The sequence below is a fragment of the Apis laboriosa genome, unplaced genomic scaffold (genome assembly GCF_014066325.1).
Source record: "Apis laboriosa isolate Shangri-la unplaced genomic scaffold, ASM1406632v1 scaffold10_cov145, whole genome shotgun sequence".
NCBI lineage: Eukaryota > Metazoa > Arthropoda > Insecta > Hymenoptera > Apidae > Apis > Apis laboriosa.
In genome coordinates, this window is record NW_025220804.1 from 825,710 (window position 1) to 848,847 (window position 23,138).

General features: G+C 26.7%; 4 protein-coding genes across 6 annotated transcripts in view; 2 read left to right on the plus strand and 2 right to left on the minus strand.

The window, feature by feature from the left end:
• Positions 1-281: 281 nt before the first annotated feature.
• LOC122710985 (cell division cycle and apoptosis regulator protein 1-like) lies at positions 282-9,225 on the minus strand. Its single transcript, XM_043929294.1, has 15 exons — positions 9,090-9,225; positions 8,201-8,328; positions 7,674-7,945; positions 7,339-7,593; positions 6,950-7,213; positions 6,636-6,861; positions 6,212-6,489; positions 5,248-5,503; positions 4,218-4,283; positions 3,915-4,118; positions 3,577-3,756; positions 3,160-3,507; positions 2,692-3,061; positions 2,272-2,615; positions 282-2,183 (listed from the first exon to the last, which is right to left on the minus strand). Exons 1-15 carry the CDS (start codon positions 9,145-9,147, stop codon positions 1,899-1,901), a joined length of 3,534 nt encoding a protein of 1,177 aa, XP_043785229.1. The 5' UTR covers positions 9,148-9,225; the 3' UTR covers positions 282-1,898.
• Positions 9,226-9,856: 631 nt separating this feature from the next.
• Positions 9,857-13,331, plus strand: LOC122710990 (peptidyl-prolyl cis-trans isomerase-like). Of its 2 annotated transcripts, XM_043929318.1 has the most exons (4): positions 9,857-9,974; positions 10,698-10,916; positions 11,774-12,127; positions 12,413-13,331. In XM_043929318.1, exons 2-4 carry the CDS (start codon positions 10,713-10,715, stop codon positions 12,482-12,484), a joined length of 630 nt encoding a protein of 209 aa, XP_043785253.1. In that variant the 5' UTR covers positions 9,857-9,974; positions 10,698-10,712; the 3' UTR covers positions 12,485-13,331. The 2 variants fall into 2 exon arrangements, with proteins under 2 accessions (XP_043785253.1, XP_043785243.1); XM_043929308.1 differs by lacking the exon at positions 9,857-9,974 and having other exon boundaries at positions 10,577-10,916.
• A 1,923-nt stretch (positions 13,332-15,254) lies between these two features.
• The window catches only part of LOC122710713, a 40,050-nt gene continuing 32,166 nt past the window's right edge, over positions 15,255-23,138 (minus strand). Inside the window, exons 2-7 of one of the 2 annotated variants that reach the window (XM_043928757.1) lie at positions 21,423-21,504; positions 18,078-18,339; positions 17,978-18,009; positions 17,474-17,797; positions 16,516-17,187; positions 15,255-16,081 (exon numbers count right to left, since the gene is read on the minus strand). In XM_043928757.1, coding sequence (XP_043784692.1) covers positions 15,872-16,081; positions 16,516-17,187; positions 17,474-17,797; positions 17,978-18,009; positions 18,078-18,219 — 1,380 coding nt within the window. In that variant the 5' untranslated portion in view covers positions 18,220-18,339; positions 21,423-21,504 and the 3' untranslated portion in view covers positions 15,255-15,871. The remainder of the gene's footprint in view (positions 16,082-16,515; positions 17,188-17,473; positions 17,798-17,977; positions 18,010-18,077; positions 18,340-21,422; positions 21,505-23,138) is intronic. The other variant, XM_043928749.1, reaches the window with a different exon arrangement.
• LOC122710723 (defensin-2) lies at positions 20,112-21,200 on the plus strand. Its single transcript, XM_043928770.1, has 2 exons — positions 20,112-20,211; positions 20,989-21,200. The coding sequence occupies exons 1-2, from the start codon at positions 20,112-20,114 to the stop codon at positions 21,198-21,200; spliced, it is 312 nt and encodes a 103-aa protein (XP_043784705.1).

The following is a 23,138-nucleotide window of genomic DNA, read 5'->3' on the forward strand; positions in this document are numbered from 1 at the left end:
AAAGTACAGATGCAATTTTTCTTTCAATTTTTAATAAATGATTATAATAAAATGAAATATAATGAAAATAAATAATAAGAGAAAATTAAAATAAAGATATAATAAAAAAACTAAAACAAATATTTATTTATAGTATTAAAAAACATTTTATTAAAAATGTGAAAAAATATTGTCTTTTCTTAGTTAGTTGATTATTTTAATTGATTAAATTAAAATAGAATTATAAATAAAAATTCATTTATAATAAAATAATAGACAAAGGTATAAACAAAAATCATATAGAGTGTTTAAAATTTATTTTGTTTGTGAACCTTCTCATATTTAAAAGTATCTCTTGCCAAGGATATAATATTACAATGTTTATAATTTTTGTTTCACATATAGCTCATATATCATTCCATATCTATAAATTTATTCTTAACATATTAAAGGTCTCTTGACATGAATGCAATTTTCTAATATTAAACTACAAAAAGATTTTTCTATAATAGATTTTTTATACAAAATAGTGTCCTTGGCATTGTGTTTCTTAATGGAACACAAGATAACTAGTGTTCAAAAATCACATTTCTATGTATTTTTATTTTTTTCTATACATATTCAAGTCATATCTGTGTATGAGCAATATATGTTAAAAATGAGGGACATCATGAGCACTCATCTTTCTACCATATTGAATTATAATTAATTTAGAAATTTGTATATGAATTTTGATAAAAATTATTAAATTATTAAAAGAAATAATAATAACAAAAATTGTAGATGTATATAAAAAAAATTATAATCCTATTTTTTATAAATCTTTTTTAAATAAATTATTGTACTTTATATATATGTATATGTATAACAATATGTTCATTTGATACTAAATTGTCTATAGATACTTTGGTGTTCAAATTATTCTTAGGTACCGTTTCCATGAAAATATTTACAGCAATTATAGAAAATATAGAATAGAAAAAATTTCATTTTGTACGCGTCATTTTGAGAAAAATAATGCTAACGATATCCCATAAATTAATTATTACTGTGTACTTTACAATTGGTGTTATACATATTGCATAAAAGTTTTATTTTTTCATACTGTCTTCTGTGTACAAAGCAATAAATACACTTACAACATAATACAAATACATTGCTAGTGTTAAAAATGTTAATTGTTGCTTTAAAAAGAAAAGTGAAAAATAATATTTATATAGGATTATATAACGATAAGTTCGACATTATAATCCATGAAAGCAACAATGCTAACATTTATCTTAAACGTATTCATAAAAAAAAAAAAAAAAAAATGATTATATTATAATGAAGTATCCTGAATAAATCACAGTCCATTATGAAAAAAATGAAAGAAAAAAAAATTTCTAAATTTAGTCAACACTTGTTTAAATTTATCCAAAAATATGACAAAAATTTAAAGATATATTAATGATTATATGATGATAATTTATATTCATTTATATGAACTCATTTATATGAACTTATTTTGAAATCACGACATATAGCTGTTTATCAGTATCTGGCACTTTATGGCAAATCAAAGTTCCTTAAGAATTTTGTCTATTTGCATTAAATTTGACAAATTTATATTAAAAATTGCAGTGTAAGAATTTGTTCTATCTGTATTCAATCACTTATTTATACTATTTGAACGCGTGATCTTCCTTATTTCTAACGTAATATGCACAGAAACAGGTTTACTATATATTGTCACTGAGTGAAAAAAGTTATAAAACCAAGTCTTTAAAGTCATTTTTACTTTCATATGGGAAAATTTATCCCATTCACTTCCCTGTTGCTGTTTTATCACTAAGCACATTTTTAATTTCCTTTTTACTTATATAATTTAATAAAAGTGCGTTCACATCTTTTACAAGAAATAAAGAATATTTTTTTTTTTATTTCTTTTCTTTATCAGTTTCTATTATTTCTTTTTTAATTAAGACTTTATTGTCACATTTTTTATCTTTATCCATTTCTGTGAATTCTTTTTTTATTGGAACTTTGTTATCACCCCACCTACTATCCATTTTAAATTTTGTTTCGATTTCTGATCCATTAACTTCACTAACTTTTTCATCTTGTATTTCTACAACTTCTACTTTTTTTGTATCAGACTGCATCATTTTTGCTGCTATATGATACATATTTTTTACTGCTGTAAGGTATGTATGGCATTCAGACTACGCAGAAAAAAAACATAATTTAAGTATATTTTTTGATTATTAAAAAAAAAAAAAAAAAAAAAGGATTAAAAAACATGATACTTACCGATACTTTTTTGAGCTTTTCATCCGTGTTTCTTAATTTATCTTTGTATACTTTTAAATCTTCGGAAAGAGCTTTGATATTATTTGTTTGTTTTGTTGATTTTTCATTTACTATACATAATTCATGTTGTAATTCCATTAGACGCTCTTCCGTATCCAATCGAGCTTTTTCTGATCTTTTTAATTGACTAACAAGTTTCTCTACATCTAATAAAGAACCTTTATATATAACAAATCCTTCTGATACAATTGATTCATCAGATTGTTCTATAATTGCATCTTCTCTATGAACTCTTTTTGATGGTGGTCCACTTCCAACGAACACAGGTAACAATTTTTTATTTCCTGAAATAAAAAATAATGAAATATTAATAAAAATTGTAAATTAAAATATGATATTTATTAGATATTTATAATATACCAAGTGCTAATGAACGTAATATTTCTTCTTCATTTTCTATTTTAGTAGAATCAGTTTTATCAATTTCCTTCTCATCTTTTTTTTCGTCCTTCAAATCATCTTCCTTTGATCTATCCGTTAATTTACGATAATGCAAAGAATCTCTTGTTACAACCTTTTGTACTAATTTACGAACTTGTGCTCTTGATAATTTCAATCCTAAAGTATAAATAAGTTCTTCTATATCTTTATCAAATATATAGCCACAATGAGTTTGATCGAAATAAACGAAAGATAATAAGAGGTAAGGATCATGTGTATACAATTTTATTTTCCTTTTTCTTCCATCTTTTTCTCTATCTCTTCTACCGTCTTTAATTGAATCATCATCCTATAAAAGATAATTTATAAATATTATTATAATAAATTTTAAAGGAAAACTTAGATACATGTATATATACAATAAAATACGTGTAAAAAGATAATTACATCAGATTCATCTTCTTCATCATCATCGTCATCATCATTTTTTTCTTTCTCTCGATCTCTATCATCTACTTTGTTTTTTGCATCTTTTTCATCTTTTTTATCTTTACTTCCTTCTCTTCTTTTATCATCTTTTCTCTCGTCTTTCTTACATCTTTTGTCATCATCTTTTCTTTTATCATCTTTTTTTTCATCTCTTTTGTCATCTTTTTTATCCTTTTTTTTATCTTCATCTTTTTCTTTCGGTTTTTCAGGAAGACTACATAATGATCGATAAATTCGAAAACCAAAATCTCGCATTAACATTTCATTAAAAAGTTCTGCAAATAACGATACCTCAAAGGAATGTTCCTATAAAAGAAAAATAAAATACAGATTAATTGTATATGATTTAAGTTTGGAATATGATAAGAAAAATACCTTTGTATCTTCTGGTCTATAATCTAAAAGGACACTCAAAGACATTACAGTACAATCAAATTTTCCACTTTTAGCCATTCTGGAAGGATGGACAATGATATGAGATGATTCAGGTAAAGTATATCGCTTTTCAAGAGCGGCGCGTTCACGTTCACAAAGTTTTCTTCTATCTTCATCATGCTGTACACATATCAATATAAATTTTTAAATTTTTAAATTTGATATTCATCATAAATTTTATTTTAATAATTTATGTTTTGCAAAATAAAAAAATTACACTCACATATATACGCACGCACGCACGCACGCACAAAAAAAAAATATGCAAGAAATCTTACATCTTTAATATCTTTAAATTTTTTATCTTCTTCTTCTTTTGGTGGAGGTGAAATGTCCTTATCATTTTCTTCTATATCATCTTGTCTTCCTTCTTCTTTAGCTTGTTCTGATGTTATTGCTTTCATAAGTCTTGCAAGTAATTGTGATTTTAAACCTTTGCAATTTAAATTACGAGCTGCTAATTCTTGTCGTAGTTCAGTCACCTAGTAAAATAAGATTAAAATAAGATTAATTATATATGGATGATATATATACAAAACAACCAAAAACATAAATCTATAAAAAATTATATTGAGACTAACATTCATAGACTTTGGATCCAATTCAGAATAATGAGTAGGATCCTTTTTCTCTGGTACTGGATCATCCTGAAAAGAAAAATTAAGCATTATGTTATGAAAATAAAGATTAGAATAAAAAACTACAAAACAGAAGCAGCCCCTATATAACGAAACGAAACCACTCCCTCTTCATTCTTTCATCACTCTCTATTTTATCATTCTCTCACATTGTAATGATATACACTGTTCTTCATTCACGATGACCTTCAAGTATGACTCAAGTAACTGCTAGATTCTCATAGTGTCCTGGCTCTGGTGTCTGTGTGATTGATAGGTTATGGATAATATCAATAATGTTGTATATAATGATTATCAAATGAAATTTTTGAATGATTTATCAATGATGGTGAAGGTTTCAGGAAAGGGAATGGCTCAGCTGTGCTCTTCTCCGAGCTAGGCTTGCTTGCTTCTCTTGTTAATGCAATGTGACTGCCAGTGGCTAAAGGAATATTTGCAATACATTACTCATTGATCTTCTTTGATATATTATCTTGATTCAAAAATTTTTCGATAACCAAAATATTTTAGAATTTATAATCCTCTTAAATATGATTTTTTTTACACAATGATATGATTTATTTTACACAAATAACAAATAGTTCTATACAATTTTAAAATATTATATATGTTATGTATCATATAAAAATAATTAAATTGTTTACTATTATATCATTTGACTAATATTACAACATTATTCATATGTTATTGAGCCACATATTATTGCTATTTTCTAGTAATTATGTATTGAAATAACGAATATTCAAATATTGATTAACTACTTGAATAATATAATAGCATTCAATAAAGAAAATAATTTAATTAGCAATCTAAATTAGCAATAAATATTTAAATATTCAAAAAATGAACAACTATAGGATCAATGAGCAAGTACAGCCTATATTGAAAATTCAGTTTAGTAATGGGAAAACAGTTGCACGATTATATAATGTAATAAAAAGGTAAAAGTAATATGGGATGATGTTGGCAGTGCCTTTTGATCAGCGACGGCAGCCTCATCAGTGTCATTGGCAGCATCCAAATCGTCGGGACTAGAGGCAGCACGCAGCAATTTTCGCTCCAGTTGTTTCTTATAGCTGAGTTGCAGACCATCCCATTCCAATTTGATGGGTACACAGCTCCAAACATCTGGGAGAAATAGTATGACGGTTTCAACGCGAGAGGGCACCACTCGCCCCGACTTGTGGGTCGTTTCTGCACGTCTGTAGTAGAGTTCCAGGAAGCGGTACCTGTGCCGCAAGGAAAAACAATACCCAAACGTCAACTCAGGTTAATGCCGCTTAGCTTTGCCTTATATGCTAAGTGTTCGTTCGCTTGTTCGTAAAGCCCACGCACTGCATACAAAGCCACACACAGCGCACAATGTAGACCATTTGATAAAGCACAACTGAGTGGATTACAACGATCATAGAACAATAGTGATGATCTGTCTGCCACGACTGCTTGAATATCATCTGGGTGCTCGATACAGGATCCAATGCAGCAATCTCCATCGGTCGGTCGTGTATAGAACAAATACATACCTCCTCTGTAGAGATTGAGCTACAACCTTAGTTATCAATTCAGAACTCACATTAGAAGTTACTTTCTCTCACAGATGGTATACCTGCCGGATCTTTCTTAATACTATAACATTCTATTTCATATTTTTAACATAATTTAATTATATATCATCAAAGAATATATTATACATTTATACAATATGAAATGCTGGACGAAGTTGACGAAGTTGACGTCCAAACTTTTCAACCGATGAGAATTTTTAATTTTTATATTAATTTTTACTGAAGTAATTTGATAATGTATCGGCGAATAATGAAACAATAATGGGCAGAAAAACTAGATAGCATCACGTTGCTCTTTCGATGAAGTGCTTTAAATTATAATTAAGATAACAATCAAAATAGAAAAAAATATCAATATATATAAAATCGTACCACTGAGTACAACTGGATAGATCTATTCCCGTGAGCGCCTTACAAGTCCTCACTGCCGTTCTAATCAATACTGATGGATCTTTTTCAGGATTAGGACCATCCAAAGAAGGACTCCATGGTCCACCAATAGCCATTGTTTCATTTTTACCCCGTAAGCCTACTAAGAAATTTATTAAACGTGTAGGATGTACATAATCGCGATCTGGATCTCTATCTTCAGATACACCACAACATCGTTTATAAATTTCTTCCATGGCAGGCATAGATATCAGCATAACCTGATAAAAATAATATTTGATTTAAAATTAAATATAAATTTAATATAAATATAATAAACTATTTATTAATTAACATTAACTACCATTGAATCTGCAATAATATAAAAATTAAATGCCTCAATAATATCCATGTTAAATTAACAAACCTTTGCAGAAAAAAGATAATCAGCATCTGAAGGTTCTAGTACTGCTATATTTTCAGAACAAGGATCAACATCTTTGTGCATGACATGAAAAGAGCATGGCTTATTAAGAGCAAATGGCATATGTGGAGGAAAGGCATCAACCCATCGAAAATTAGTAGAAAAAAAATCACTAGGAATATACATATTTTGATAGCGTCTTCTTATTTCAAGTACATCTGCTTCAGGTCTAAAATAATAAGTAGTTAAAATCCTATGGTTTTAAATATATTAAAAAAGATATGAAAATAATTTTTAATTCGTAATAATACACTTACAAATCAAGTGCTATTTTTGGTATCTGTACCATGTAACGCGGTACAACTCTAGTACGTCGTCTTGGTCTTGGTGATTTACTTCTTCTAGTTCTTGATGGACTACGTTCCTCTTTTTTCTCGCGTTCCCTAATTCTTTCTTCACGGCGTCTTTTTCTTTCAATTTCTTCTTCTTCATTTTTTCGTTCTCGTGGAGATCTTTCTCTTACTCTACCAACTTTATTTCGGTTACTAGCTGTATTAGCACTTGTTGCACTAGTTGTGAATCTATAAAAAATTATATATTTCTTGAATAAAACTATTATATTATATATATCATATTAAAAAAAATTTTTGCATAACATAATAATTTATTAACTGTTATTAATAAAGTAATATCTAACATTAATTACCTATTATTAGCATTTTCAGCAGGAGGGGGCACAGCATTATATGTTCCTGATGTTCGATTTTGTTGTGGTTGAGATTGTTGTTGTTGTTGGCGAGTATTTTGATTATTTTGTTGTGTATTAGTATTATTATTATTATTTCCCATAGGAAGTACTTGTATTCTAGTAGCACTCCATTTAAATGGCATGGATGGATTATATGATGCTTCTACTAATACTCGGTCACCCACAACTGGATTAGATCCTTTAACACATGCACTGAAAGAATGTTTTAATATTACATATTGTAAATTTCAAATTAGAAAAATAATAAAAATATTATTTTTAAATAATATTACTTTGTTTGAAAGAATACGTCTTCATCTACAAAACCAAAATTGTCATATACTTGTGTAACTGTGCCAGTAAAAACTCTTTGTTTTGTAGAAGATGAAGGTACATTTTGTTGTACTTGTTGTGGTACACCAGCAACAGAAGGTTGAAATGCATTTGTATTTAATGCTCTTGGTGGTGGATAAGAAACAGTAGCAACTTGTGGATATAATTGACCAGCTATACCTGATGGTAAGTTAGATCCAAGTGTTGCCATTGAAGCCATTGTTATATTGGGCTATTTTATAAAATAAATACAAATTAATAAATATTAATAAATAATAAAATGATGTTAAATATAATAAAAAAATTAAAAATATATATTTTAATAAATTATTTTTAATATCCATTAGAAAGAACATATATAAAATATATAATATATATATACAAAATATAATAAAAATTTTATTAATAATAAAATATCATATATTTACATTTTTATATTATTTTTACATTTTAATATCCTTTAATATAATCCATAATCTGTACTAACCTGTTGTAATCCCAAACTTTGTTGATAAACTTGTTGCGTTTGTTGTTGATATTGAACCATAGGTTGGCCACCTATACTACCCATTGCTTGACCTAACATTTGTTGTTGAATATTTTGAATTCCTTGTCCTATAAATAAAAAATATATTAAATATTTATATAATTATATTAATTATTTATATAATTTATAAATATAAATAAATAATAAATATATATAAATTATTTTTAATTACTTGTATAAATAAACATATAAATCACATTAAAAATACATTATATAATTTATGATATTAATAAACTTGTTATTAATAAATTTATTCAATAAATATATCTTATGAATTTAATTTTCTTAACTTAAATTTCTTTATACAATTTATTATATATAATTATTATGTATAAAAAATTTCTATTTCTAAAATACTAAATAATTATAAAAACATTAAGAAAATAAAATAAATATATTATTATTTATATTTATATTAAAAAAATACAATTTCTTCTCTAATAAAAATTTGTATGAAACTTAATGTATAAGTATAAACTTATTTGTATAAGTATAATATAGTATAATATATAAAATAAGATTGCTTATAAATAAAAAAAATTAATTTATTTCAAAATCAAAATTATTACAAATTGAAGATGTAATAATACTAATATTCTATTCTTACAAGTTATATTATAATTTAATTATATTTTATTTATTATTCAAAAATAAATATTTTAAATCAATTTTTGACATTTCAATAGTATTAAAAAAAATATTTATAAAATATATTTTATAAATATATTTATTGACTTGTATAAATTGTAACAGAAACTTGGCAACATTGTTGACTTACACACGGGACGATATAATAAGATATCTTATATTAATAATAAAATCAGTATACCTGCATTACGAACCCATGGTGGATTTTTGCCACCTCCAAATGGTGAAAGATTACTCATTTCTTAAGAAATATGTAATATTATTAATAATACAAATTTAACAAGATTTTCACTATATTCTTAATTGAGCGTCCTTCATTCGGGCGCCATCTTTTTAGCTACTACTACTGAAATCAAATACTATTCTATTTCAGGAAGTAAATTAAATTTAAAATTTTTTAAATATATATTCTTTATGAAATTTTCTATAAAAGTGTTATTTTGTTTGATACTAATTTTTCTAATTTATTATTTAATAAAAAATAATTATTATTTTTTAAATAATTATAAAAAAAATTAAGACAAATTTTAATTTGATTCTATTGTATGTTTAGACGCATAGGAAACATTTTCATCAGATTGAAACTGAATGAAAACGCATATATCTTGTTTTATTGTCAATCATCGATATCTAATATTTTAATGTATTTGAATTAATTCATTTTTAAAAAATAATTTTAAATATAAGATAATATTTGTAATTGAATATTTATATAACACAATTATAATAATATAATGTATTATAATAATTCAAATAAATTCATTTTTACTTCATTATGATGACAATGAACCAAAACGTCATATCCGGCGTATATGCCACAATAAAATTGAACAGAATCATGATTGGTCCACAATCAAGATTATCAAGATCCAAGGCAAAGCATGACATAACATCCTTTGGTTATGTCAAATGAGTTGTATTAGTATAATTGCATGTTCTCTTTTCATTATAAGTTAAAACAAGATTTCTTCGAATAGGTTATAAAAATAATATCCTCAAGTGAAAGAATTTAATAAGAATATGAATGTAATAGATTAATTAGATAATTATTTAATATAAAACTTAAGTAAGTATATAGCAATATTTTTAATATTCAATTGAATATATATTAATTTTATGGATAAAATTATAATAAATAATATATGATATAATAAATAATATCATATAATTTATATTGATATTTTTAATAGTTTACGAAATATAAAAATATATTTATAGCTATTATTATTTATATTATTATTTATATAGCTATTAAAAAATATATTTATTATTATTCATTAATAATGAAAAAAAAAATCTTTAATAAAAAATATATTGTAAATCATATATATGATAAAAAACTTTAAGGCGCAATCATAGAAACGTAATTCAAAATCGTATAAATTTTAAGAATTAAAAAAATTTATTATAAAATATTTAATTTTAATAAAATTATATCTTTAAAAATAATATATATAACTAACACTATAGATTCCTAGATTAAAATTTTATTTCAATTATTTTTTTTTAATTTTATAAATTTTAACATAATACTATTATTCTTTCTGTTATGTGATCAAAAACAAAACATGCTATTGGTTATTTCACATTGCTGTAGGAAATGTTATACGGGATTGGTCAAGCAGGAAAAGCACGTTTATCGTTCAATAATTATCGATATTAAACTGAAATCGCCGTTTTATTACATAATAATTCTATAAAACAGTAAACAATTATCTTTGAAAAACAATACAAACAATATTATTCAGTAGAAGGAAGAGATTAAGCTGTCTAAAATTGATTTTTAAAGAAGTAAGCTTTGAACATGGCGTTGAGATCGATCTGCCGGCTGTCAATTGATTCGACCTTCAGCCATTTGAGCCATTTGGGAGCCACCGCCCGGCCGAGACGATCGTCTTTCGCATTGCTCGTACGAAGTTTTGCCGTTATTGCAGAAGAAATGGGTTTGCCGCGAGTTTTCTTCGATATGACCGCGGATACTAAGCCTGTGGGTCGTATCGTAATGGAGGTAAGTGAAAATTATTTTCAATTAATGTAGTTTTTATTTCTAAAACATGTTATCGTTGGAATCCCGGCATGATTGGCCATCTTGGATTTTCTTGAAAGCCGGTTATGTGAGACGATTTTCGATTAGAATTTTCCTTAAAATTGTTATTATGCATATTTTATTATTTGAAATAATTATTTTAAGCGAATAAGACTAAATTTTTTTTCATTCGATATTGTGAAGCATGATACATATAAAATGTAATATATATAGTATTACTAATTTTTTTTGATTTCTACTGAATCGTAAAATTTTCCATTCACGATTGCCGCTGACACGTTTGATTACGTATTCTGTACAGGTGAAATTTTAGCGCGTAATTATAGAATATGTCTAAACAAATTTTTTTGGTAATTTTAAATGCTATGTAAGCTTAAAATATTGTAATTATGATTTTTTACACATATTAATTTAACATAGAAAAAAAAAATATGAATAAGTTATGAACACGTCATAGCTAGAATGGAAGTGGTAATAATGTAATTTCATTTGTATTTAGATATGAACGTTAATTCTTACTTATATAATTTTTTTATAAACATTGTGTTGTTATATTAATAGTAAAATTTTCCACTTCAATAAGTAAACCAACTATGTAGTTGTGTGTATATATATATGTATATATATATATATAGTATATTCAATATAATAATTAAAACATTGATTTTTATATTATATTAATTTAATTTCTATTATATATATAATTATATATTTATTTATAAAGTAATAATTTAATTCAATGTATAATATAGAAATAATCATCAAATATTTTGTTTGATATAATGTTTTTTAAAGAAAAAAATTGATTAAATTTTCAGTTAAGGAGTGATGTTGTCCCAAAAACTGCAGAAAATTTCCGAGCCCTTTGTACTGGTGAGAAGGGTTTTGGTTATAAAGGAAGCAGCTTCCATAGAGTGATCCCAAATTTCATGTGCCAAGGAGGTGATTTTACTAACCATAATGGCACTGGTGGCAAATCTATTTATGGTGTGAGATTTGATGATGAAAATTTCACATTGAAACATACTGAACCTGGTATTCTTTCCATGGCTAATGCTGGTCCAAACACTAATGGTAGTCAGTTTTTCATTACCAGTGCCAAAACAAGTTGGCTTGATGGCAAACATGTTGTATTTGGAAAAGTTGTTGAAGGAATGGATGTTGTTAGAAAAGTATGTAATTATATTCTTAATCTTTTGCCTTATTTCATACAAATATATAGATATTTAAAAAATATTTTATCATATGATAACCCATATAATTGATAATATATGATAATAATTTACAAAATATAAATTGAATTTTTATTATTTCTATTTTAAGAACTTTAAAATATAAACTTTAAGATATATTTTAATCTATGAATGATTAAATAATTTAATATATATACTTTTTTTTTAATATAAATAATACTTTTTTTTTAATATAATTTAATATTGGTTTTTTTTTTGTTTTAGTTGGAGGCTATGGGATCTCAAAGTGGAAAAACTTCCAAAAAGATTGTAATAACTGACTGTGGAGAAATGTAGATTGTTCAATTAGATACTCTAATGACTGCATTTTTATTTAGCTGTTGCATACAACTGTTGCTATCTTTATTGTATGATTCATTCATTCTAATCATCGCCGCCATTTTTCTTTAATATTATGGATTGAGTTTCATATAAAAGAAAAAAATGTATAATTTTTAAATTAGAATTAACAAATCAGCTGCATTGTACAATCTTTCATCATAAATAATTGAAGTTGGAATACGTAATGAAATAGAATTTATTAATATGAATTTTTGGTTTGTTTTTTTATTATAAAAAATCGTTCAATTTCTCATTCATCATTACCTGTAATAAGCAACATTCTTCTAATCAAAGTAATATAAAACAAATGAACAAAATTTAGATCCAACATTCTTCCATGAAATATTTCTCCTTTAATGATATTAAATTATATAGCACACTAAATGTGTATAGATGAATCGTGCATTTCATAAAATAATTCTTCTATATGTCCTACTCATATTTTAGTATCCAATCAGGATAAAATTCGTAAGCAAGGTCCATAATTAGTGTTACATGATTGCTGTACAATGCATTTATCTGTGACGTTACGGAATATTTTAACTTTTCTATTGTGCTTTTATACTTAGACCCATCAAAATAATGCTCATGTTATCTAGGGCATTATTCGTTTTTATATGTATACACCATTCCTTTTCTAAGCACACAAGATAATAGAGATTTGATTAGTGTAAACTGTAATATCAGATAATGCCTTTAGGTAATTCCATCTTATTTTGATGTAACACAAATGTTGAAAGATGTAGTTTCAACGGTCACAGTAATTGGGATTTCTATAAAATAAAATTGTTTTCAGAACTAATTGTTGTATATTTATTATCATAAATAAAGTATGAATTCCTCTCAATGGAACCATATTTTATTAAGTTATTTTATTAAAAGAAAAGATTCATTTCATAAATATATTTTATAATTTTAATCTTTGTTTATTTTTAAATTTAAACTTATTTAAAAATTACATTAGAGATTTCATATTATAAATTTATGCTGTAAATTGAAATTGTTTAAAAGAGGAAAAATATATAAATAAATTTTAATATGGATTTTTCAACATTAAGTTATAAATATTACAATATATATATATATATATATATATAGTATAAATATATGGTTGATAAACATAGATAAATATAATCTGAAATGATAAATGAAAATGTTTTTATTGTATTGCTTATTTTGTTCATTGATATGGCATTTTTGATATGCCTTTTACTATTCATAATTTTTATGCACTTTGTACTAACATAATCTAACATGTAATGTTAATTTCATTCAATTTTAATATTAATATAAATTAAATGAAATCATATGATATAATCACATGATATCAATATAATCAAAATAAAAATATGGATTAAAAAGATGCATTAATTAATAAAAACAGAAAAATTGATATATAATAAATAATCATTACAAATAACCATTAATATTTTGAATTTTATTTTTAAATAAATACTGTTTATTAATTGACAATATAAAAAATATCATATGATTATATTTTTAAATAGTTATTGATTAAATTTTTTTTAAAAAGAAAAAAAGAAAGTAGATTAAACTTTTGCAGATTTTATTAATTCTGTGAAAGCTGAAACCATAAATACAATATGAGTATTATATCAACGTTATTTCGTACAGGTAGCCACACATGTACGTAACAGTCATATTTAATGAAACATTTATATATTATTCAGTAAAATTCATTTTCATTTTTTTAACATTTGTATATTAATAAAATTACCATAATTATCTGCTCATTGTTTGTTTCTTTGATTATATTTTTAAAGTATAACGATAGTATGTCCATAATGTAACATAAATATCACTCACATTTTGACGATCTACAGATCTAGCTACGATTTTACAATATAAATTAAGTCGTTATTAAAAGTATGTATGTGTAAATTTTTATACACACAATTATACATATTTATATATATGCGCATTTATATAATATATTACAATTATTTATTGAGCCTTCGACCCGCAAAGGCATACACGCATTACATTTTCCTTCAACAACATTTTTTTAAGATTTTGTTTGATGAAAGAAGGATACCATTAAGTATTGAATTTAAGAATGAGAATTTTTTAATCATTCTTTAGCCATTATATTTATTGATTTTTTTTGTGCTTCAATATCCATTTGTGGATATGTAAGAAATATTACTGCCGTTTTTAATATATTATTTAAATTTTACTACTGGAAAAGACAGTTAAATTTGTCAATGTCTAAAGACAGATCTACTGCTTTTAAAATTGATTTAAAATTGTAGAATTTTTAAAATTTTTTATTGATAAAAATATATATCATCTTTCAATTAAAGAATTTGCATATTATTTTAACTTATTAAAAGATGTGATTTTTAAAAAATTAAAAATTTGAAAATAAATTGATTAATATCTAATTATTTATGAATTAATTTATAAAGATATTAAAAAACCAAATTAAATAATTTGTCTTTTTTTAAACATAATTATGTAAACATAATTTCTTAATTGTTTGAAATCATATTCATAAATAAAAAATTGTATTATGATTGAATGATCTTTTATACGGGATATACTATACACACATATGATCGAAATATTTTAATTTCGAAACGATCGTATCGTTCAATAACAATCTGTTTTATATTTGATTCTTCTCATAAAAAAACAAAAAATACTTTTTTTATTTATGGAATATCATATAACATTTATTATACGACATATTTTTCAATTATATTTCGAAATTTTAGCTTCGAATTTTTGCTTAATTATATTTTGAATATTATAATTTATTAAAATTTATTTAAATATAGAAATTGATTAAACCTTTGTCCACATTTACTTGTTAAAAGTTGCATTCATTGAAATATTTAGATCTACGATGTTTTATAGATTTTTATATCTAATTTTTAACCATGGATCCCGCAATGCCAATGAATCTGTTTCATTCATCCAACTGTAAAATTTCAATAAAATTAAAAACATTTTTACAAAGATGATTAAGTATTAATAAACATATAAAATAATTATAATATAATTATAATATAATTATGACGTTACTGAGAATCTATGAATGTAATATGGAATAAAAATACAATAAAAAATACTCCAGTTTTGAAATTTTTACTAATAGATATTCAGAATCATGAATATTAAAATATGAAAATTGATAAAAAAAATTGATAAAACAACATCTCTTAGAAGTATAGGAATGGAAAGAAAATATACGTAGTATTCATTAGCTTGAATTAAATGAGATGGTCAGTTATCTATTAGGTCGTGTTAATCTTTGAATAAATTCTTAAACGAAGAAGCGTTAATCAAACGAGCGAGACCCGTGTTTGTATTTCCATACTACTTGACGAATAGATCTTTTAAAGAAGAACAGATAGATGGTTCGCAGGATTCGGTTTGTTCTTGGTCTTTGGTACTCGAAAACCAACTCGTCACTTTACTTGATCTTGGTTTGTTTGGAGATACCGAGGATTTGTTGTTCGATCCGGTTGCTTCCGCATCATTTCCTCTTTGCGCCGTTAAAATTTTTTCAATTGCGCTACCCAATACCTACAACAAAATATTTTTCTATATTTGCTTTGAAAAAATTGAGAAAGCCATATATACACAAAAACCTACAATTCCTTACTAATCAAATAATATTGATTCAATATACAATAATTATGATTCTATACAATAATTTACATTAATAATATTAAATCAAGACGTAAATTACAGAATTTCCTTTCATAATTACACAATTTTATTTTATTTGTTGAATATATTATTATTTATATTTATATTATTATAATATTTATATTATTTGTTGAATCGGATGACTTTTATTTATAAAATTCATTTATGAAACTAAATTTGTTGCTACCATAAAAATAAATCATTAAAATAACTCGTGATTTGTAAAATTTTACCAATAATATTTGTGCAAGAAAATTAATAAATTATCGCACACGAAAATACAATGGAGAACGAGACATACAACAGACCTGAGCGTCCACCTTCGTTCCACTGGTGTCATCCCATACAACTTTGTGTCTGATATCGATATTAGGAGACGTTTTGCCCAGTGTCTCTTTAACCGCCTTCACGACCTTCGATTTATCGAACTTGAAGTTCAAACTAGCCGTGATTAAATCTTCCGGCTTCTGTTTCTTCGACATCGGTTGATGTCTCTTGGTGAACCAATTCGACGGAGCCATGATAGTCGAAGCTGCAGCTTTCGAGGATCCGGCCAGCTTGCTTTTCGCCCCGTGAAGAATGGATACATCGAAACTGTTGGAACGAAAGCTTTTCAATCGACTTCGTTTCTGTTCAGCCGTCTTCCCAGACCAACTCGACTTGCTCTCCTCGCGTGTACTCGATCCTTCTTCGCCGCATCGGTTGATCTCGGTCGCGGAAGAGGCCAATGAGCTCAGGATCGATATCAGATCGGTATTGGAACAGACGATGCCCGCTGCGCCGGAAACGGAAGCACTCGTGGCTCTCGGCACTTCCGAGGCCCGTCTTCGGATAGAGGCGGTCGGTGACACAGAAGGTGCGGGCATTTCAGAGAATCGTCGTTTCGGATATTGGGTGTATCGTTGAGTCGAGCTATTACCTTCCAGTGGCTGGATCTCGCACACTTGTTCCGTCGACGTCTTGTACATCTTTAAGAGCACCTACGGATGAGATTGGTTTTAGTTGAAACGTAACTCCCCTCTTTAATTTTGTTTATTCTTCGCGCGAATTATTAAAATTGATGAAGTAAAGAAAATAATTGGATCTGGATTAATAAATGTGACTAATTTTAGACACAATGATATACGTGGAATGTATAGAACATCTCTTTGCGCATATTAATTAATTAAAATGATGCATTGTTTAATCTGGAGATGGATCTGATACATTACTTACTCGATCGGTACAAAATTACCGATCGAGTTAAATTTATCATTAAATCTTAACCTTCTTCGCTTTCATCTCCGCGATATCGTCCATAATATCTAATTGAAGATTATGCGAGCTTCCGGTATTGCTCGGTGGTCCACCCATTCTGGATTCCGAATCTCGACGACCCGGCAATATTCTGGTCGCGCCTCCGAGTGGAAAAGCGGCAATTGATTCACGACGATTACGGCTGAATAGAGTCTGTGGTACTCTGGAAATGGTGACGACCGAGTGCCTTCGGCCGCCTGGCTGAGGGGCTGGTGCTTGAGAGAGGGTGGACAGGAAAGCGGCTTCTCTCGCAGATGGTCCTGATTCACCGCCACGTTCGCTCAATCGTCTCACCTGTTGATATGAAAAATCGTTTTAATACGAAATTTTCTTTCTCGTAATAAAGATAACTGTTATTTTTATTATTTTTACTACAATGATTATTATTATAAAGAGAAAAAAAAAATAAATAAAAGAAAATGATCGATAGATCATTTCTCCTTTCAAATATAACTCTCTTGAAACGTATCGTACAGATATCATGCCACAATAATAGTCAGCTGATCCTAAAACACACGCATTAAAAATACATTATCGAGGAAGGGGATGCGGTTTAAGTGTATAATCGTCGTACCTGTGATGCGGTTATACCGGAAGTACATTGCGGTGTCGGTAGAGAATGCTTCCTCGTTTCTCTCCAAGGGGACAATAGATAAGGATTCAAGGATGGCGAATCGGGATCCATGCATCGTGGAGGCGATTCGTTCCTCCGCCATTCCGCTTCCTCCTCTCCCAACGTGCTTTCCTCCACGATGATCTGTGGCTCGCCACAGCTTCCGGTGTTCAAATTCGAGCTGTACGATTGCTTTCTCATCTTGTTTCGAAGAAACTCCCGTCTAAAAATAAGAAAATTTTCGTCACTGATTTTATTCGAATCGAAGACAGTTGTATCGATCCCAAGTCATTTTTCGTACAAATGTAATAATTTATATTTGCTCGATTCTTTTTTAAATAAATGACACGTAATTTTTTGTCATTGATACGTGAGTATTGTAAATATCAAGGGAGAAAATATTGTTTTTATTTTTAACGTTCTACATTTCACTTTTTTTTTTCCACAGTACTTTCGCTTTAGTTGTGCATTGCGGAGTTTTTCGCCTGTTAAAAACAGATTGCGCAAACATGCACATGCATCACGTGCTCGGAATAAATGTTGCTCGCAGTCGATATTCTCTTTCGGTTAAATCGCTCTCGTTATTTTTCGTCTCGAAATGTATCACTCTGTACATATTATATCAGTGTATCGAGAGAATATTAAAAATCAAAGTTCGCGATTTTATTTCTCTCTCTGGAATTAATATTTCATCTCTCAAATATCCTTCAAAAATTGAAGAATAATTTTCAAATTTCTACTTCAACCCCATTTTCTTCACCCATCATTTTCCATTTCCATTGCATTTCGAATATTTCAATATATTTTATTACAATAAATCTAAAATATATATATATATATATATATTCGTGAACGTTAAATTTGGAAAGTTTGACAGTTCCATGCATTAAAGACGTGGAATTCCGGAAAACAAGTTCGTCCTTTACGTGGACGACGATATCGATTCGACGTTGTGCACGTATGATTTATTTTCGTCGATAAAATCAGGCAACTATCGCTAGTCTTTTCTTCACGGATCAACGAGCCGAATGATTTCTTTACCTATAAAGGGAGTGAAAATTTGAGGCAACCTATACTTAAAACTTCATTCGATTAAACTTAATAAGGTTTGGATCGAGGACAACGTCGAACCGTCGTGATCTGGCTTTTGAATTTGATCAAATATTTTGAGATAACAAGGATTCGCCAGACGGTATCGAATAATGAAATTCTTTATCCTCGTCCTCGATCCTGGTTCATTGTATACTTTTATTAAATTGAAAAAACGTATTTTTCTTGTTAATTGAAATTTTCACTTTTTCTTTTTTTTTAAAACAAGATAATATTTAAACGCATAATTTTTTAATGTCTCATTGATTTTTAATAATCTTAAATTTAGAAAGAAGAATTAATTTTTTAATTGTCTTTTTTATTGCGTTCAAAAATTTGTTTATTCTAAATAAATAAATAAACTCAGAGTTCATTATCGTTTAAAAAAGTTTAAACAAAATCTAAAACTATTAAATATTCGAGACAACCTTCACGTATCCTCCCTTTATCCAAAACTTTTATTCATTAGTAGAAAAAACTTGTATAAAACATACGATTAAAATATTAAATTTATTTAGAGAATCATTAGATCTTCTTCTGAAACAAAATAAAACGATACACGACGAAATATCTTTCTTTCTCCAACATCGAGTTCATCAAATTTTAATCTTTCTGAAACTTTTGAAATTAATAATTATAATAACGAAATAACGCGTAAGAAAACACGCACGAGATTGCGTAGATGTGATTTCCACGACGAGTCGCGGCAGGAAATTTTTGCAGGAGACGGAAGTGGAAAGGAAAATTGAAATCAACGGAATTTTAGTGATTTTTTTTTTCCCCTATGATTCGATCGCGTATATAAACCACCATCATTCGAACGTAAATCTTAACTTAGGGATCTCGAGGAGAGCATTGCTATCTTCTAAATTTAATCGAGGTATAATAGCGCTTTGTGCGAGGAAGATGAAGGTCTTTGTACTTTTTGCGATTCTCGTCGCAATCGTTTACGCATCTTGCGCAAGTGTTTCTGAAGTTGTTTACGATGAATCGATTTACGAGTTGAGTGAGTACTATTTTTTTTTTTTTTAAACTATGTTTATTTTAATCGTCGAGAACGTTAGAGAGTGTAAAATATTTTTTAGATTTCGTTTTAAAATTTGTTCGAGTAAAGAATAATTAAAAGATAGATACAATGATTTATCATATCAAATAAATTTTCTTCTGTATCGTTAAAAGAAAAATGATCGATAATGAAGTAAATTAAATAATCGAATTTTTAAAACTGCTATATTTTTTTTTACTAGAATCTAGTAAAAAATTAATGACAAGTTTTACTAGTATAAACATTATTATCTTGTCATTCTAAAATTTTCTTGTCCTATTGCTAAATTTTATTTTATCTTATTGCCAGTTTTAAAATTTGTTCCTCGAGTAAAGAATAATTAAAAGATAGATACAATGATTTACGTACATTATTTATCATATCAAATAAATTTTCTTGTATCGTTAAAAGAAAAATGATCGATAATCAAATAAATTAAATAATCGAATTTTTAAAACTGCTATATTTTTTTTTTACTAGAATCTAGTAAAAAATTAATGACAAGTTTTACTAGTGCAGACATTATTATCTTATCTATTGTATCTATCTTTTAATTATTCTTTACTCGAGAAACAAATTTTAAAACGAAATCTCATCCTAAAATTTTCTTGTTTTATTGCCAAAATTAATAATAAATCAATCAATAACATCGAAAACATGAATAAGTTAAAACCAATTAAAGATAAGTTACATAAATTAGATAAACGAATAAAATCCAAGATTTGAATTTTTCACTAGGACAAATTGAGGAAGAAAATATAGAACCAGATACAGAATTGATAGATTCCAACGAACCGCTACTACTACGACATCGAAGGGTAACGTGCAACGTTTTATCGTGGCAATCAAAATGGCTGAGCATTAATCATTCAGCTTGCGCTATCAGATGTTTAGCTCAACGACGTAAAGGTGATAGTTGCAGAAATGGCGTGTGCATCTATCGAAAGTGAATCGTTCGAAAATTGATTGTATCGATCTGTTCATCTTGAAACGATACTTTCTATTACATAATGAATAAAATCATTTTTTAAAATATTCCATAAATATACTTTGTATATCATAATCGATTAAAAGATCATTTTGTATTTTGTTAGATTTTTAAAAGTAAAGGAATTTTTTCAATTTCTTTTAATAACTTTCTTCTTACGCAACAAGAACGACGACTCGCTTACCGAGTATTGTAATGTTCAGTGTGCTTAGACACCCATAAGAGCTTTTTATTCTTCAAATTGTTTCCCCTCCTTCAAGGATAATCTGAAAAAGAGATAAGAAATTTATTAGAAAAATAAACGACAAATATAGATAACATTATTGATAATAATTCTATTTTATCAAAATAGAGAATGTACAAGCTTCTCGATGATGCTGAAATTAAATTTTCAAACAATTTATTTGTTTATTTCAAATCGTGGACATTCGGTTGATTAATTGATTAATTTTTTTTAATACATTAATACATTTTGCTTTTCCATAAATTAAACTGGAAATTGGAAAATCTGTATGTCGATACACGACACATTCGCGACACTTAATATTATTACACATCCTGCCATATTTCGAACAGATATCCTCGCAAACAGATGTACACTAATTTATCTTTGATCCGGATAATTGGATCAGCTTCAAAATGGTGGAAACATATCGACAAAATATATTAAGATCATTGAAGTTGATTAATAATCATATATATACTTTATTATTTTAAGTATTAATTACAAAATTTTCTTCTCAATTAATATAAAATTTTTTCCATTTTCAAAGCTCTTCGTTTGGTTTGGAAGTTTTTAGAAATTTTTTCTGTTTAGATATATACATATTTTACTATTTTAATTACAATTACTAATTACAAAATTTTCTTCTCTCTTTTTTCAATTTAATATAAAATTTTTTCCATTTTCAAAGCTCTTCATTTGATGAAGTTTTTGGAAATTCTTTCTGTTTAGATATATATATATATTTTTTGCTATTTTAATTACAATTGTTAATTACAAAATTTTCTTCTCCCTTTCTTCAATTTAATATAAAATTTTTTCCATTTTCAAAGCTCCTCATTTGGTTTGGAAGTTTTTGGAAATTCTTTCTGTTTAGATATATACATATTTTACTATTTTAATTACAATTACTAATTACAAAATTTTCTTCTCTCTTTTTTCAATTTAATATAAAATTTTTTCATTTTCAAAGCTCTTCATTTGGTTTGGAAGTTTTTGAAAATTCTTTCTGTTTAGTGATATATATATTTTTTATTATTTTAATTACAATTGTTAATTACAAAATTTTCTTCTCCCTTTCTTCAATTTAATATAAAATTTTTTCCATTTTCAATGCTTTTCATTTGGTTTGGAAGTTTTTGGAAATTCTTTCTGTTTAGTGATATATATATTTTTTATTATTTTAATTACAATTGTTAATTACAAAATTTTCTTTTCCCTTTCTTCAATTTAATATAAAATTTTTTCCATTTTCAAAGCTCTTCATTTGGTTTGGAAGTTTTTGGAAATTCTTTCTGTTTAGTGATATATATATTTTATCGACGCCTTTGAAGTCTAAATATAAAGCTTGTTTCCACGGTGCTACTAATCCGTGATAAATCGAGCAAAGTAGAGGTTGCATTTCATCGAATCAAGCAACGTTTGACGTATACAACAACGTGACGTGTACAACAACTCGTACATCTCTGAAATTTCGACGGCTTTGATGTTTAACGCCAAACGCACAATTCTCGGCACAATGTTGGCATCATTGGAATTAGGCTATTTCTTGTTTCAGATCTCCTCTGTACGAATTTTCATGTCGAAAATTTCTAAATTCCAAGTTTGCAACATCTTCGAACTTGATTTTTATTGTTTAATGCCATATAAAAAAATAATGGAATTTTTAATAATAAA